Below are 18,564 nucleotides of genomic sequence, written 5' to 3'. Positions count from 1 at the left end.
CAATAGATACGCATGACCATATATGCGTTCAGTGACTCTATTGCTCTTCTGCTGTCCAGGACAACTTGATCTTATTTCAGCCTGGCTGTCAACAAAGATATTAATCGAATTGTAATTGTGATGTAAACCCCGAGCCACTTTTGCAGTCTTGCCAATGGCAAAGACTTCCGCCTGGAAGATGCTGCAATGGTCCGGGAGTTTATAGGAGTGTTTGGAGACCGGATCTGGGCAGTATACGGCAGCACCGACCCCTTCGACCCGTTGGTGAAGAGGTTGAGGCTTTCGGGAATGCATTGCCCTTCCCGCCAGCAGTCCGGTTCCATATGCATATATTGTGTATATGTGGTCGGTACTGGTAAGGGGGATAGTATAGTCCAAGTCTGTACTAATCTCCCTACCAATGGCGCTGTGACCATAGCCTAGTAGACCCAGATTGCCTGTTGCAGCAATCCTAAGGGCCTATTTTGCGGCTATAGATTGCACGTATGTGTTTAGCGGTTCAACGACAGCTATTACCTCGAGGGCTTTAATAGGCGTCAACCTGAGTGCGCTTGTGATACTCAGTACCGCTTGACGCTGTGTCCTTTCCATGATGGATAGGTACGTGTTTTTTCCGTAGCTTGCCACTACACTATAATACCATAAGTGAGGATAGGGCGAACAACAGAGATGCATAAGATTAGGAGAGAGGCCCCAAGTGCAGCTAAGCATCTTTTTCGCCACGTACATGGCTCCGGTGGCCTTCTTCACCCTTTCTAACACGTTGAGCTTCCATGACAGTTTGCTGTCCAGGACCACACCTAGGTATTTTACTGCTTGGCTCGGCTTTAGCATAGTGCAGCCTATTTTTGGGGGGGACCACGCAGGTACCTTATACTTCTTCGTGAAGAGGATAAGGTCCGTTTTGTCCGCGTTAATGCTGAGCCCTGCTGATTCGGCCCATGCTTTAACTTCTTCTGCTTTAACTAAAATGTTTTTCATTATTAAATCAACTGAACGCCCATCATTAAGTCGAGTGTCATATTGAACTGTCCACGTCATGTATTTTTTGCAACTTTTGCAGACGGATAGCAAACTTGATAGTTAATTCAGAAAGTTATTCTCTGAGAGCACTATCAAATCGCAGAACATGGCCAAGGTTTATCTAGGTTAAGAATTATGTCTATAAGGAGCCAGATGAATTCCTTATTGGCAAAGGCCAAACCTTATATACCAATTGGTAAAAATTTACTCTGCCAGAATCGGAATCACTGGCTGAATAATGGCATCTGCTAACGCCTGGTTATTTTACTTTAAAATAAGTCAGTTATCGAAAGTCAGCTTCCCTTTAGGGTAACTGTGTTCAAATTTATGCAGATATTTCCATTTGCTTTCATAAGCCTTCGCTAATTTATCTAACTTTTTTCTCAAATTGCTTTAAATGGTATTATTAACACGCAGAAGGAAGCACTCCAATCTCAAAAGTTATGTATACGTACGTATGTATTTTAGCTATATCTGTCCCTTTGTTTAAGATATCAGACGACCAGCTGTCCCTACGAGGGGAGCATATATAATATTAGGTATCTTCTTCTCAGAAGTCGCACAATATGGATGCAATTTTGGCAAAAGCCAGCAGCATCCTGGCTGGTAGCCGCGTAATGTCCAGCATTATCCTGCAGTCTTTCCTTGAAAGTTTAAGTTAATATTTCTTGAAACACTTATCTACCTTGCAGTTTTGCATGAGCTGGTAGTGCACCACATCACGACCCACTAAAGTCTGGAGCGTACTTAAATTTTTCTTTCTAGAGATATCGACACATGCATTTTGCTGACTTCGAGCCCTACCCCTCTTTGGCAAGGTTGCCATCGATGCCCTGGTGGCTAGAGATCCAATTGATGCGCTCGACCGCAGATGCATTGAGCGACTCTATTGTTTTTTGTTGCACTATATCCTGAGAAATGAGATTTGAGCTGCGCTTTAAGAGTTTACAGTTTCAGCACTGCTCTCAATCCACAGTTCGTCACTCGTCTTTAGCAGACTGAGACTAGACACCTGCTTAGACAGCAGCTTCCTCAGTCTGGAGGTATCTTTTACGATGTCCAGGTTTGAGCAGAAAGCTCGCCATGTCCTGCCCACCATTGTTGGCCTCCCATAAGACGTCCAGCTTGGGGACGGTCACTTTCAGCCAATGCAACGTTGGGTCAATCTTGCATGTCATGATCTTGACACCATTTATCCAGTCCGCACCTTCAAAGATAGGCATTGGGCTGTCTGGGGCGTTCTTCATTCTGAGAGATGTTGCCTGGCAGTTTCAGCAACCGCTGTGCTCTGTTTTTGTCCTCTGTTCCTATCCGTTTTTGGGATGTTGGTGAAACCAGGTGCTCTCTGCGTCTTGCTCACTGGAGCCTCTTGCTTGGAACTCTCCGCAGACTGTTGACGCATTGTTGCCATGGACTACCGATGTTTTTACTGACATCCCAGCCCGAGTCAATTGTTTTTGTGGTCCATTCAGAGGCATATTGTCAATTTTTATTCCTGGGAGTCCCCAAAGCGTTTTTAGTCTGACCGCAAGACGCCTCATGCCATGGACTCTGCTTCTTGTCTCCAGACCACAAGAACCCGAAAAACAAGGACCACATCCCTCAGCTATGTTCGGCAGTACGTGGAACGGCGCATAGTAGAGATATGTTACCCGATGTAGAGGATTTTTTTTCAGTAGAGGATTTTTGAGACTCCTATTAAAATAATTGCCGCACATTTTTTTGGTTATGATCGGGTTTGTGTGTCAACAAAATTTGGTTTCGAAAAAAGAATCTATTAAGAATAAATAATTTTATATAGCAAATACCGCTGTTCCCGACTGCGGGATTCTGAAATTTACTATAAAACAAAATATTATAAATAATTATTATATCCGCTACCCATAGAATAGAAGGATACTATAACTTTAAACTGGCAGGAAATGTATGTATGTAACAGGCAGAAGAAGGCATATCCAACCCTATAAACGAAACGAATCCATTTCCGTCAGTCTGTATGAAAACAAGCACTTACATATATCTCAGAGACTATAAGAAATAGAGCAATCATTTTTTTTACAGCATTTGTTATTTTTGAAGGCTAATAAAGATTGTTTCCAAGTGGAGTTTTTATATCCGCTGTCCGTATGAAAAGATAGAGCCCTCATTTCGACACCATTTGTTATGTTTGCACGCAGATCAAGTTTGTTTCAAATTTTTGCCACGCCCACTTCCGCCCCCGCAAATCAAAAAAATCGAATAACAAAACAATTTTAAAGCTAGAGTTGCGAATTTTGGTATATACAATAATTATAGTAGTTATGATTCCTGAAAATTTGGTTGCGCTCAGATACCATTTGTGGAAGTTATTAAAGAAATACTTTTGTATGGGCAAAAACGCCTACTTTCTAGGGGTCTTAGTTTCCTTGGCTGACAATCTGATATATTGTGCCGTCTATGGTATATTTTGAATGCGGTACTATATCGATATACCAAATATACCATTTGGTATAATTTTAGTATTTTTCCTATATATTTAATTTTTTTTTTTGAGAAAAATACCGCAAAATTTTTCTTTCTTTTATTCAAAATGGGTAGCGGGTATCTCACAGTCGAGTACACTCGACTGTAGCTTTCTTACTTGTTTTTACTGTTTTAGCAAATGCACTGGCAAAATAATTAGTGTTTTTGTAACCACTGTAAAAGTGGGTCGGTGGCACTCACAAGTGAAACTGAAGTAATAACCGAGTAGAAGTTTTTTCTGTGGCACTCCTGTATATACTACCTTTTCACCGAACATGTGTTCTTAAGGTATTGTTTAATTCTCTGGCCTAGCCATGACATTCTACTGAAGATTCTATCTCAGGTTTACAATATCGGTATATGCTGAGTCAAAGACTATGCTCTTAGTTTTGCTAGTTTTTCCATCAATTCATGTGTGCATTAAGTGCTAATTTCACTATCTAATAGAATAGCTATGTATATCCCTATTTCGACAATTACGTTTAAAGTTTAAGTTCTCTTATATTCCTTTATGCATAATTCTATTTGAAATATACAACAGTATGACTATAGGTGTTCTTAGTGTGATATCATTGGGACTTCTATGTAGTGCCTACGTTGCTTCTGTCATACGTACACAGACCATTCCTCTTAACTGTTGTTGTTGGTTATATGTTTCATTCTCTTTAAATTCTCTTTTGATAAAGCTAACGATAATGGCCTTAATATGCTAATTAAGGTTTAAATCAACCAACCACCAGTTACTCGTTATTTTTAAATAAATGACTGTTAATTTGAATTTGCATCTTGTTCATATAATAACTACTACAAACACTAGAGGAGTGGAGACCCCGCTGTGGTCAATCATTTTTTGTTGGTTGAAATTGGGATAGTTCTTTGATGTTCTGTTGCTGTAGTTGGAATTCGTTTCGTAAGGTATTACTTATTCCAATATCACGATTGTTTTTTTGCTGTGCTTTTGTGAGGAGATTTATTGTAGTAGGTCAGGCGGCTTTTGGAATTTTTATTGAGTTCAAGTTTAGAATTACATTCTTCCCAATGTGTTTTTTTCGGATTTCAGATCTTTGTATTATTCGTAATAGTTTTAGATGGATGTGTCAATCGTTTAAATATGGTTTAAAACACCACCTGAGAAGGGTGATGTATAATCCGAAGGTAACAAGACAGCTTTCACCTTACTCGCGTTTGATGGTAGATGATGCAGTGTGCGCTGAGGAAGAACAATCCTCTAATGCTGGCATTTACCTTTTGTCTGCTACTCAAATCGAGGCATCGCGTGTGACCTATTCACTCGCAGCCTTTTCGTAGTGTCGTTTGGCAGTGTCAGTGTTCTTGATTAGACCTCTTGCGGGCAAGTTCCAGTCCACTTGACTCTTAAACACGACTGCCAACGCTAGGGTAGGTACGTCTACTTTTTAGGCACCATTGTCCGTTTTGTTGTTCGGTGGCTAGTTCGTGGTGCAGGGACTTGAGATGATACGGCAAAGCAATTCCTAACCCCTATTGGAGATTTAGCTTTGGGTTACCTATTTTGAGCTTGCGACACTCCAATTTATAGTCGGTCATTGAAGTGCTTCTCGGTAAATTCTGAAGCGAGACCCTAGGTTACCTTTAAAATTTTTGATTTTTGATCCCATGAGTGTTCAACAAAAAGTGGTTAGCGCCTGGCTTTTAGGTCGGACACACCGCCAAGCCAAGACTAGGGAATAAACATAAATAATTGCGGTAAAATACGGTATTAATTTTTAAATACACCAAATTGATATACAGCAGAAATACTAACAAGTAAGAAAGCTACAGTCGAGTGCACTCGACTGTGAGATACCCGCTACCCATTTTGAATAAAAGAAATATATTTTGCGATATTTTTCTCAAAATATACCAAATATACTGCAAAAATACTAAAAATATACCAAATAGTATATTTGGTATATTGATATAGTACCGCATTCAAAATATACCATAGACGGCACAATATACCAGATTGTCATCTAAAGCAACTAAGACCCCTAGTAAGTAGGCGTGTTTGCCCATACAAAAGTATTTCTTTAATAACTTCGACAATTTTTATCTGATCGCAACCAAATTTTCAGGAATCATAACTACTATAGTTATTATTGTATATACCAAAATTGGCAACTCTAGCTTTAAAATTAGGCTTGTTATTCGATTTTTTTGATTTGCGGGGGCGGAAGTGGGCGTGGCAAAAATTTGAAACAAACTTGATCTGCGTGCAAACATAACAAATGCTGTCGAAAAAAAATTATAGCTCTATCTGTTATAGTCTCTGAGATCCAGTGTTTCATACGGACGGACGGACAGACACACAGACGGACAGACGGACATGGCTATATCGTCTCGGCTGTTGACGCTGATCAAGAATATATATACTTTATAGGGTCGGAGATGCCTCCTTCTACCTGTTACATACATTTCCTACCGGCACAAAGTTATAATACCCTTCTACCCTATGGGTAGCGGGTATAAAAATACAATATACCAGAGACTTTTTATAGTACATATATTGATATAGTACTACATTCATATAGTAATAGGCATTTTGCAATACAAAATTTGATCCGATAGCAATCAAATTTTCAGAAATCATAGTTATATAGATATAACCTACCAGGAATCGCGATTCTAGCTTCAAAATGAATATTGGTTTTCAAGTTATATCGATTTACATGGGCGAAAAAAAACTTGATCTCTATCTCTGGTAGACTCTTAGATTTACCCGCTACAGAGGGTAGAAGGGTATCATAACTTTGTGCCTGCAGGAAATATCTGTAACAGATAGAAAGATCAGCGTCAACATCCGAGATGATATAGACATGCTCGTATGTCCGTCTGTCTGTCCGTATGAACACCTAGACCTCAGAGACTATAAGAAATAAAGCACAGCAAATTTTCAAATTTTTGCCACGCGTACTTCAAACCTCGCAAATCGTCAAAAACACGAATAACAGCGTAATTTTGAGGCTAGAGTCTTAATTTTTGTTACTTAGTCTATATGATTCCTTAAAATTTGATTGTGAATAGATAAAATTTGTAAAAGGTTTTTTTTTAAGAAATACTTTTGTAATGCAAAAAAAAACGCCTACTTCGTGTCATAATTGATTTGGCTGACAATCTGGTATATTTTGCACTCTGGTATATTTTGAAAAAAGGTCTATATTGATCAAAATTGCGGTTGCTATATTTTAGTTTTTCAGGTATATTGAATTCTTATATTTTTAAGAATAATACAACACTGTTTTTCTTTAATTCAAAATGAGTAACGGGTATCTCACAGAAGATCACACTCGACTGTCGCTTCCTTAATTGTTATTTGATAAATATGTATATTAAAAATATAAGGTATCTATTATATAAATTTTTTAGGCCCTTATTTATAGAAATTTTTAACCCTCTAAGACTACTTTCCAAAGTAATAGAAACAAGTAAGAAAGTTATACTCGAGTGTGCTCGACTGTGAGAAACCCGCTACCCATTTTGAATAAAAGCAAAATATTTCAGTATTTTTTCAAAATAGACCAAAAATACAAATATACTAAAAATATTCAAAACTTGTTATATCGATATAGTACCACATTCAAAATATACCATAGACTGCACAATATACCAGATTGTCCTTTGGCCTAAGACCCCTAGTAAGTAGGCTTTTTTGCCCATACAAAAGTATTTGTTTAATAACTTTTGTCTGATCGCAATCAAATTTTCAGAAATCATAAATACTACAGGTATTATTGTATACACCCAAATTCGCAGCTGTAGCTTGAAAATTGCGCTTGCTATTCGATTTTTGATTTTATTGATTTGCGGGGGCCGATGTGGGCGTGGCGAAATTTTGAAACAAACTTGATCTGCGTGCAAACATAACAAATGCTGTCGAAAAAAGATTATAGCTCTATCTCTTATAGTCTCTGAGATCTAGGTGTTCATACGGACAGACGGACATGGCTATATCGTCTCGGCTGTTGATGCTGATCAAGAATATATATACTTTATAGGGCCGGAGATGCCTTCTTCTACCTGTTACATACATTTCATGTCGGCACAAAGTTATAATACCCTTCTACCCTATGGGTAGCGGGTATAAAAAGGTATTCAAATAATTTTCTTTTTAAGTAAATGGATGCTTCTAAGCTCAAATATGTGCTTAGAAATTACGTTGAATCTTCGGTTTACCTGTAAGGTGAGAGGAAAGGTAAGCGTGCCTTCAGGCACGCTTGGGGCTTTGAGTGAATAAAATTTTTTCAAGTAATGAACATTTTTTTTTATTTTTTCTTATGGTATTCCACTAAACAGTTTTTATTCTCTATGCAGTATAAATGTAGATTGCATTTCGTGCATATGCATTGCGTTTGTGAAGTTTTACAGTGCTTGCAACATCTTTTTCCACTGTTTCGATCCAACCAATGTGGGAAATGGTTCAGCTGGTCAAACCGCAAGTCCGATATTGGATGTTTTGATTTTTGACCATGTTTGAGCTCATGCTGATAAGGTCGATGAGAGAGTGGAGACTCCTTTGCCCGCTCTGTCTGCAAGGATGGGGAACTTATTGTTCGTCCTGACTGAGAGGATGGAGACTGGTTTGCCCATCGCGGTGAAGATGCACTTTTGGTGTTGATTGGACGACCCGGTAAGGTTTTGTTTTTATAGGTCACCAGCCCTGCGGCTAGGGTTTCGCGAAAGTCTGGGAGTGCGAGTAATTTTTCATTGCTTTCGTTCTCGTTTTGGATACGTCTGTGTAAAATATAGGCGTTGGTGGCTGCCATATAAATTAAGTGATAAAAAACTCGTGTTGCAGCATCCCGTGTTTTTGCTCTGATACGATAGCGACCCATTAGGCCGTCCATGAGATCTACGACGCCCACGTGAGCGTTATACTCATGCACAATTTGGGGACAATCAATTGATATGTGTCGCTTAGCTTTTCTTTCAAAACGAGCAGCCTTTGCAGTTCCTTCACGAGGGTTTGTCCTTTGAAATTGCTTTACACCCACATAGGTGGACAAAAAGCGAACAGGTTTGCTGTCTTTCCAGAGTACATTGCTTGGTGTCGACACCATATGAGGACCCAACGTACTCAGTCGAAAATATCGAATATCATTTGGTAGCTTGCAATTGGGGATACGGTTTCCTCGCACCGTGCCGAGGCTGTAAATATCTTTCGCTCTTAGATAAACCATCAAAGGCAAAGATGTATAAAAATTATCGAAGTAAATGATGTGAGTCTTAAATGTCTCAACGGTTTGTGTTAAGCGCACTACAATGTTGGCAGAAGCACCAAGATCTGGGTGACCAGGTAAGACCACATTATCACCTGCACCCCTGTAAATCTCAAAGCGGTATGCGTATCCAAATGAATCGCACAATACAAATAGTTTAATGCCCCACTTGTGCGGCTTATTTGGCATGTACTGACGCAAGTGGTGCTTCATTTTTGTGCTGCACATTTGCTCGTCAACACAAAGACGGGCATACTTTGGCACCGAGTTCACCCTTTTCGATCCGTTCGCGCTCGTCACGTAGCGAGAAGTACTTTTTGATTGCCTCAAATCTGCTTCGGGTCATGCAGGTTTGTATATCGAGCGCATTTTGTCTCCAGTAGATCTTCAGATATGGGTAGCGATAAATAGACATGTACATCAAAATACCTATGTAGTGGTGCATCTCATCAGTGTTCATTTTGAACTTATTGTTGATATCATCCGTTAAAGCTGCGCACATGGTTTCGCCGATGATCATATTCATGATCTCCGCATTAAAGAAATAGCAAAAGAGCTCTAGTGGTGTTTTGAGCTCCTTTATTTCTGCTGGCAACGAAAAATCGCCTCGAAATGCTTTTTTGTTAATATGCAACTGCATTGATTTCTCTCGCCACAGAATCTTACTCGAATCATATGTTATTGATTCAATACCTGTTTAAATAAAACTAATTATTCACTAAAATAACACATAGCAATTAAATTTGGCTTACCAGCTCCATTGAACCCACCAGAAGTTGGCGCACGCCGAAAATTTACTGATTGGTAAAGGTGATCGCGGCCTTCTTGCAGTTTTCTGGGAAGTCACAGCTTTCTGTGCATTGTTTTGGACATTTTCAACATTACTCTCAATAAATGACATAGCCTCAACATCTTCTAATGCAGTATTAAGAGACTCCACTATATCAATGAAATAGAAACCATCACATAAATTGCAATCTATTGTGAACTATCAGCTGGCAACAAAAGTTGTCTTGGATCCCCATACGTGCCTCAATGCACGTATCGCTATTTCGATGTCACAACGGATGTCTTTTATATATTTCGCACGAGACAAATTCCGTCATGAAATTACCCATATTGTAAAGTTAGTTTTTAAAGACACTTTTCTGAGTTTTTTAATGCGGAGTCCTCAAATTGCAATAGAAAATTTTAATTGATTTTTGGACTTTGAAAGTGGCGTGAAGTGGATCTTTTTGTTTGTGGCGATTGGTCGCCGTCGCGAAGAGTTTATGTTTAGAATATGATCTTTATGTGAATGCAATAGGACCTTTTGGAAGATAGGGGAATAATTACGAGAATGTGTCAATACGAGAAATGAGTGTGGTAGTGGATATGTCACTATATATGTACGTACATATATACATAACATATTACATGTTACATGTTAATATAACAGCTTTAGATACAACGCGTGGTACTAAAGACTGAACATAATTTAGCTTATTAAAGAAAAATATATATTATAATTTTACATTTTTACCCTTGACCCACCCCTCTTAAATTCAATTAAAGATGGGAACGGAGTAGTATATTGATATGTTTAAGGTTTGGTTTTTTATCGCAGTCGAGCAAACTTTACTCTAGTTTTACTTGTTAAGTTTAACTATTACTTTACTTTGCTTACTTTATTAATTACTATAAATTATTATTATGAAGCCACCTGAAAATCCTTAACTTTTATTTTCTCTGGGTTGTTTTCGCAGCGGCAAGGAGGTTTTAACATTATGTGCGTCCGGCTTATGCAATTGACGCCTGTAACATTATGGAAGAAGCAGTGTCGACAAAGGTGGCATAAAAGGCAGGAAACGGAAGCAACGCAAAGACGAGCAATTAAACAACTGCTTCATAGCGTGGGCACAAACATATCAGAAACTGAAGATGATGATGATATTAACGATAGCGACAGCGCTCGATATAATCACAGCAAAAGGAAAATCCACTTTTTACCTACACCCTTTTCTGAGTGGGAGCAACAAGAACCTGTTAAATATATAACCACCCTCACCCACACATTGCTCTTCTCTCTTCCTTGCTCACTGCTGATACTGCTGATCAACTTAGTGGATTCCTCTAAAGCAGCGGATGTTAATAACCTCACATTCAATATTAGCAGAACGGAACTCTTATTTCGCGTTAATCAGACAAGAAACGATACAAATGAACCAGCTACTACTGCATCGTCGTTGATCCAAAGGAACAACAAAGAATTGGAGACTGCCGACGGCGATTACACGAGTGAATATATCTTTGATCGCACCGATATTCGGATTATATTCATCATACTTTATACCCTTGTATTTTGTTGTTGCTTTTTTGGTAAGTGAAAAGATAATGTTTACTAGGATTTTCTTCTTTTTTCAGAAGGTGACATCTTCGAAGTTATATTGATGATACATATAGTGATGATGAAACACGTTATTTCAGACTCTATACTAGTTAGAGCTATAATTTTTTTCTGCAAGTTCTAGATTGTTTTGGATTTTTGGCACGGCCACTTCCGTTCTTTCGAATTGAAAAACCCTATTGCAAACGTAATTCAAAAGCTAGTAGTCTGTAGTCTATTTACGGCACATACAATAATAACTGCAACATTTATGAGCCCTGAAATTTAGTTGCGATCATTACATTAAAAACCTTTATTCCTACACTCACTTGAGTTTAGTGTCGCGTGCAAGTGTGAGTACATTAAAGCCAATTAACCCAAGATTGTTGTTTATTTTTTTAATATTATTAAAATATTCTTTTACGAAACATAAAAACAAGAAACAACAAGAAAAGTTAAACATCTCATTAAACTGAAAACTTAATCTTGGAATTTTCTGTTTTTTTATGAAGCTACACATTTTTGAAACTGCAGATATGAAAGCTTTTAACCAACAACGTATGAAACATCACCTGTTTTTGCGCAATTAAAATTACAAACATGAAAACATTTTCAATAAATTTTGAAGACTCAATAGTAAACCTTACTGAAAATAGATTGTCGACATGTATAATAGATGAAAAGTTAAACAATAGATCGCAAAATAAATTTGTAAGTTGATCGAGTGAAGGCAATACAGAGTCCAAATCTCAATCCTTTTGAAAATTTTTGGTCGATAATAAAAAAACGATAGGATTTTTACGAATATAGTCGAAAGTATGCCAGATCGAATAATAAACCTAATTAGAAAAGAAAAATAAGGGTCTAAGATTTAAAAATTACATACTTTGCTTTTACAAATGCAAATTAGCACTCTTTCAAATAACATAGTTTTTATTATTAAAGCAAAGGTTACACAGAAAAAAAAACTAAGAAGGCAAAATATTAAAAAAAAAAAAAAAAAAAATAGATTGTGTGTTTGTTTAACACGACTACAAGGAACAATAATTTGCGACAACTCTACTTACTGAGCTAACAGCAACAACATTCAAATTTGGGTTATAATTTTAAAAGAAAGAACTACAAGAAACTACAAGCCTTTAATTTTTTTTTTTTTGTATGATCGAAATGGACTTAAATCCAGATTTGCAATCTTCTTTTTATTCTAGAATAAAACAATCTTTATTCATTTTAATCTTGAAATAAGATATTATTAATCCAATTCAGCATAAAAATCTAGATTTAAGATTGTTTCAACCTATTTCATTGTCGTTTTTAAAATCGAAAAAGTCTTAAATCAAACTTTTTTCAATCTAGATTTCAACCTTTTGTCTTTTGGGTAATATACATATATGTATATACAAGTTTTAGTTACGATGGCAATATTATATAGTAATATATCCACCTCCATAATAATTTCTCGTATGTGACACATACTCATAATTATTCCCCTATCTTCCAAATGTTATCCCACAAATCATATTGTAAACATAAACACTTGTCGCGACGACGACCAATTGTCACAAACAAAAAGATCCTATTACATTGGCGATCATGCCACTTTCAAAAGTCCAAAGTCAATTAAAATATTCCACTTACAACTTGAGGACTCAGCATTAATGCACTAACACAAACACCAAACATCACACTAGCTTTAAGTCGCAGTAAGAAGTTTCATGTTAAAGCTCAGCATATTGTGAAGTTAGTTTTTAAGGACACTTTCCTCGCCTAACACGCGTAGCCCGCGAACTTATAAATAACAATAAAGTAGTCTACCAAGTAAATAAAAATAAATCGCTTGTTGTTCTATTTTTTTTACTGTTCGTGAACCGCGAACATTTAATTGGCGCAGTCGGTAGGATACGTCGTAATAGTAATTGAATCAACAAGCAGTCGTAAACCGCTAAAAGGACTCTAACATTGTCCTGGGTAAACGCGCATAAGTTGTGAACTATATAAAACGTATCCGCAAAAAACAACAAACAAAAACGCAAAAAACTGTTAAACAAAAGAACATTGTGAACCCGTTATAATAAAACTCAAACAACCCGAACCACGTGTGTGTGAATTAACAACAACACCAACAATGGCAAATGAACTTTCGGAAGCACACCTAAACCAGTGCTTAAATCGAATTAAACATGTGCCAGCGTTTGACAATGGTGCAGAAAATTTGTCAGCCTTTATAAAGAGGATAGACTTTATCCTATCTTTATACACAACAGACGATGTACGTCAAAGTAGCGTAATCTTTGGAGCCATCGAACGACAGTTAGATGGAGAAGCATTGCGAACAGCCCAAGTAACGCAATCCAACAATTGGACATCACTAAGATCATCACTTATCGAGGAATTCAAAGCACAGATGCCCTATGAAGAACTATTGCGAAGACTCTACAACACCAACTGGAACGGAAGTCTACGTAAGTTTGTCGAAGAACTCGAACGCAAATCTTACATAATCAGTAATAAGTTAGCATTAGATAATGATGCCAGTACTATAATATTATACAAAAATTCATTAAAAATAACTACCAAGAATGTAATATCTAGGAAACTGCCTGACAGAATATACATGACCTTAGCAAGGCATAATATCACTACAATAAGCAAGTTAAAAGCTATTGCTCAAGCAGAAGGGATTTATGAATCTTATGAGATTCAGAATCACCCTAAAAGCGAAAACAATAACCGCAGAAATCAAAATAGATCTTATGGAAACTATTCAAATAATTTTCATTCAGATGATACGTCCAATTCCAAAACACAAAACAACCATTCAAACCAAAACCAAAATAAACAAAACCTTCACCCAGAGTTTAATAAAAAATTAAAAGAAGCTCAAAACCAAAACCCTTATAATTATTTGAGGGACACCTCAACTGGCCGTGGGATTAACCCACCAGTGAAAAGACAAAGGGAAAGCCAAAGTGGCCAGTTCAAGATGGAACAAGGTGAACATTTTCATCAAAGTGCCTCGGAACAAAATGCAGAGTAAACACACCATACATAAAAATTAAAATGAATGAAGTAAACCTAAAATGTATCATTGATACAGGTTCTTCAATAAATCTTATATAACAAAATATTTTCAGTTTTCCAACTTATAAAAACCCGATCAATGTTCAAACAATTAATGGCATTACTGAATTATCAGAAAATATACTTTTTGGTCCAAGTAGTCTTTGCCCTATAAAACAAAAATTTTACATTCAAAAATTCTCTGAAAACTATGATATGTTATTAGGAGGGAGTACTTAAAAGCCAGTAACTCTCAAATTGATTATGAAAATGGAACAGTTACATTAGGAAACTATTAATTCACATTTAAAACAGTGAAAAAATTCTGAAGAAACTTATACAGAAAACTATGAAAATCCACCATCAACCGAAGATAGACCCTTCAACTTCGCAATCGAAGGTAAATTAAAAGAGTGTAATGAGTTCAGATTAGAACATCTTAACACAGAAGAAGTAGAAAAATTAAAAAAGGTTTTACATAAATTTCGCGATATTCAGTACCGGGAAAGTGACAATTTGACTTTCACTAGTACGATTAAGCATTCGATTTAAACAAAACACGAAGACCCAATATACAAAAAACCCTATAAATATTCACAGGCTTATGATCAAGAAGTCAATAAACAAATCAACAAAATGATAGAGCAGGGCATAATTAAAAAATCTAAAACCCTTACTGTTTACCCATCTGGATTTTTCCAAAGAAAATGGAGGCTTCAGGAAAACAAAAATTCCGGTTAGTCATTGACTACCGAAATCTCAATGAAATAACCATTGATGACAAATTCCCCATACCAAATATGGATGAGATCTTAGACAAGTTACGACAAATGCCAATACTTTACTACGATCGATCTTGCAAAGGGTTTCCATTAAATCCAAATGGATCCCGACTCAATTGCAAAAACCGCCTTTTCAACCAAGCATGGTCACTACGAATTTACTCTTTGGGCTTAAAAATGCTCCAGCGACTTTCCAGCGCTGCATGAATAATCTACTTGAAGATCTGATCTTTAAAGATTGTCTAGTTTACTTAGATGATATCATCATTTACTCCACTTCATTGGAGGAGCACATATCATCCATTTCGAAAGTCTTCTCAAAACAAATTTGAAATTACAATTGGACAAATGCGAATTCATGAAGAAGAAAACTGATTTCCTCGGGCATGTAATCACCACGCAAGGTATAAAACCAAATCCGAACAAGATTAAGGAAATTGTTGAATTCCCAATACCTAAGACACCAAAGGAAATGAAATCATTCCTAGGTCTATGCCGATTTTACCGCAAATTTATCCCCAATTTCGCAAATATTGCAAAACCCATGACAACTAAATTAAAGAAAAACGCCTCCATAAATATTCGCTATAGGCGCCGTTCTGTCACTGGAACACAAACCCATTTGCCATGCAAGTCGAACTTTAAACGAACACGAATCAAACTATTCAGCTATAGAGAAAGAATTATTAGCTATTGTGTGGGCAACTAAGTATTTCCGTTCTTACCTATTCGGTAGAAAATTCCAAATCCTAAGTGATCATAAACCATTAGTTTGGCTCAGTAATATTAAAGAACCAAATATGAAATTGCAAAGATGGAAAATCCGATTAAATGAGTATGATTATCAAATCCAGTATTTACCAGGAAAAGAGAATAATGTGGCAGATGCACTTTCGCGTATAAAAATAGAAGAGAATTTCTTAGGAGATGATGCAGTTAGCACAGGAGCAACACCACATACCTATAACCGAAAGACCTTTAAATTATTTTAACAGACAAATAGAATTTATAAAAAGTGATGATAACAAAGTCGAAACAACTCACTATTTTCATAAACTTAAAATTAAAATTTCTTATAAGGAAATGACTAATCAACATGCCAAAGATATGATAAAGGAATACCTTCGCTCGAAAAAGAGTATTGTCTATTTTCACAATGAAATAGATTTTCCAATTTTTCAAAGAGCTTATTTAGAAATAATAAGTACGAATAATATAACTAAAATAATGAAAACAATCTTGAAATTAATTGACTTACAAACATTCGCAGAGTTTAAAGAATTAATTTTAAAAACACATAAATTAAAATCCAGGAATAGAAAAAACAATAAATTGGTTTAAGGAAAAATATTATTACCCTGATTATCAGAAACTAATACAAAACTGAGTGTGAAATTTGCAACATAGCTAAAACCGAACATAGAGATACAAAACTCACGTTTGAAATAACACCCGAAGTACTTAATGTTAGGGGCAAATATGTAATAGATTTTTATATGATAGATAAGAAACAGTTTCTTTCTTGTATAGATATTTATTCAAAATTCACAACATTAGTTGAAGTCCAAAGTAGAGATTGGCTAGAAGCTAAAAGAGCTTTACTAAAAGTTTTCAATGAAATGGGAAAGCCCATAGAAATAAAAGCAGACAAAAACTCAGCATTTATTAGTGCAGCTTTGCAGATTTGGTTACAAGAAGAAAACATAAAAATTAACATAACTACAAGTAAAACAGGAATATCAGATATAGAAAGGTTTCACAAAACTATAAATGAAAAGTTAAGAATAATAGGAAGCAACGATAATGTAGAAAATAAAATAACAAAGTTTGAAACAATATTATACATTTATAATCATAAAACAAAAAATAAAGCCACTAATGGAAACCCAGCGGTATATTTTTATTTATGCAAAAACCCCTGAGTATAACTCACAAGAGAATAAAATAAATCAAATAAATAACCGCAAAAAAACAGGAATAATGTTGAAGTAGATACACGATTTAGACAAGCTCCATTGGTTAAATAAAAACAACAAATCCTTTCAAAAAGACAGGTAACATAAAAAAGCTTGATGAAAAACATTTTGAAGAAACTAATAGAGGCAGAAAAGTTACACACTATAGATCGAAGTTCAAAAAGAAGAAAGTAATTAACAAAAGTAAATATGTTAAATGATGAAACATCCTAAATTGCTGATGTTACTTATATTATCAATTATTTGCACAACCGTAAACACTCAACGAGTCGAAGTAAATCCAATTCAAAATGACCAAGGATTCATCCTATTTGAGTCAGGAACCATCAATTTACCAATATCTTTCGAACATCATTGTCTAACTATAAACGTAACACAAATAGAAAATTATTTTGTTTTATTATTAACTCAAAGCCATATCTTTAATAAGTACCCTCAAATAAAGTATTTAATGAATAAATTAGAAAAACAAATGACAGGTATTAGAATAACAGGTCGTACTAAACGAGGTTTATTCAATTTTATAGGATCATCACTTAAATTTCTTTTTGGCACATTAGATGAAGAGGATAAGAAACAATTTGAAACCCAAATTAATATTATTGCCCATAATACAATTCAGGCAAATAATCTTAATGATTTTATAAACACATTTAATCAAGGTATTAACATTATAAATAATCAAAGCAAAATTTTGGAAGAAGAAATGCAATTAATGAATTTATAATTTTTAATATTGAACATTTCACCGAATATATAGAAGACATTGAACTAGGTTTACAACTAACTCGCTTAGGAATCTTCAATCCAAAATTACTTAAACACGATCAAATAGATCATATTTATCACGAAAAATTAATAAATATCAAAACTTCTGCATGGTTCAATACACTTACAAATGAAATTTTCATAATGTCCCATATCCCATTAAGTAATCTTGAAACCAAAAATATCCAAGTAATCCCTTACCCATATAAGAATGGACAAATCATAAATGAAAATATTGAAGGAAAATTTTATCTACACAATAACATTGTTTCGAATTCAATCTCATAAATGACCAATGCATAACTTATATAATAAAACATGAGACTCCAATTTGTACTTTTAATAAATACCGTAAACAAGAACTCATACGAATAGTGGAGCCAAATATTATAATAACCTGGAACTTAACCAGAACCAAATTAAATCAAAATTGTAACGATTTAGATATGTACATTGAAAAAGATAAAATAATAAAAATATTTAATTGTACTATTGAATAAAAAAATGTTAAAATTTCAAATAGAGCACAACAATTTACAACCATTATGTTTACAGAATACAATGTAACTAAAGTAGAACCACTACCACACATTGAGATAAAAGAAATGATTATGTATAATAATAGAGAAAACAACATTTATGAATATTCAATAATTATGATTGTATTAATATTAATCCTCATTGTTATATACCACTTAGTGAATAAGAAAATTAAAACACTATTCAACACAATAACACAAAAATTTGTAAGAAAACATGACACAAACATAAGTGCTAATGCTGAAACCGATAATATTGAAATTCCAGTCCTACTTATGTACCCTGAACTAAACGCTTGAGGACAAGCTAACCTC

The 18,564-nt window shown here is 35.4% G+C and overlaps 1 protein-coding gene and 1 long non-coding RNA gene across 3 annotated transcripts in view; one reads left to right on the top strand and one right to left on the bottom strand.

Annotated features, from left to right (window-relative positions):
- The window catches only part of LOC117564109 (trissin receptor), a 64,175-nt gene that overhangs the window by 13,340 nt on the left and 32,271 nt on the right, over window positions 1–18,564 (top strand). Inside the window, exon 2 of one of the 2 annotated variants that reach the window (XM_052002020.1) lies at window positions 10,505–11,117. In XM_052002020.1, coding sequence (XP_051857980.1) covers window positions 10,526–11,117 — 592 coding nt within the window. In that variant the 5' untranslated portion in view covers window positions 10,505–10,525. Of the gene's footprint in view, window positions 1–10,504; window positions 11,118–13,234; window positions 13,587–18,564 lie in introns of those variants that run through there. The other variant, XM_052002021.1, reaches the window with a different exon arrangement.
- LOC127565044 (uncharacterized) lies at window positions 15,548–16,010 on the bottom strand. The gene is made up of 3 exons (XR_007954445.1): window positions 15,928–16,010; window positions 15,692–15,856; window positions 15,548–15,635 (listed from the first exon to the last, which is right to left on the bottom strand). It is a non-coding gene; the product is annotated as an uncharacterized LOC127565044 (long non-coding RNA).

This window comes from Drosophila albomicans, chromosome 2L (genome assembly GCF_009650485.2).
Source record: "Drosophila albomicans strain 15112-1751.03 chromosome 2L, ASM965048v2, whole genome shotgun sequence".
Classification (NCBI taxonomy): Eukaryota; Metazoa; Arthropoda; class Insecta; order Diptera; family Drosophilidae; genus Drosophila; species Drosophila albomicans.
This window is presented reverse-complemented; position numbering and strand designations above follow the sequence as displayed.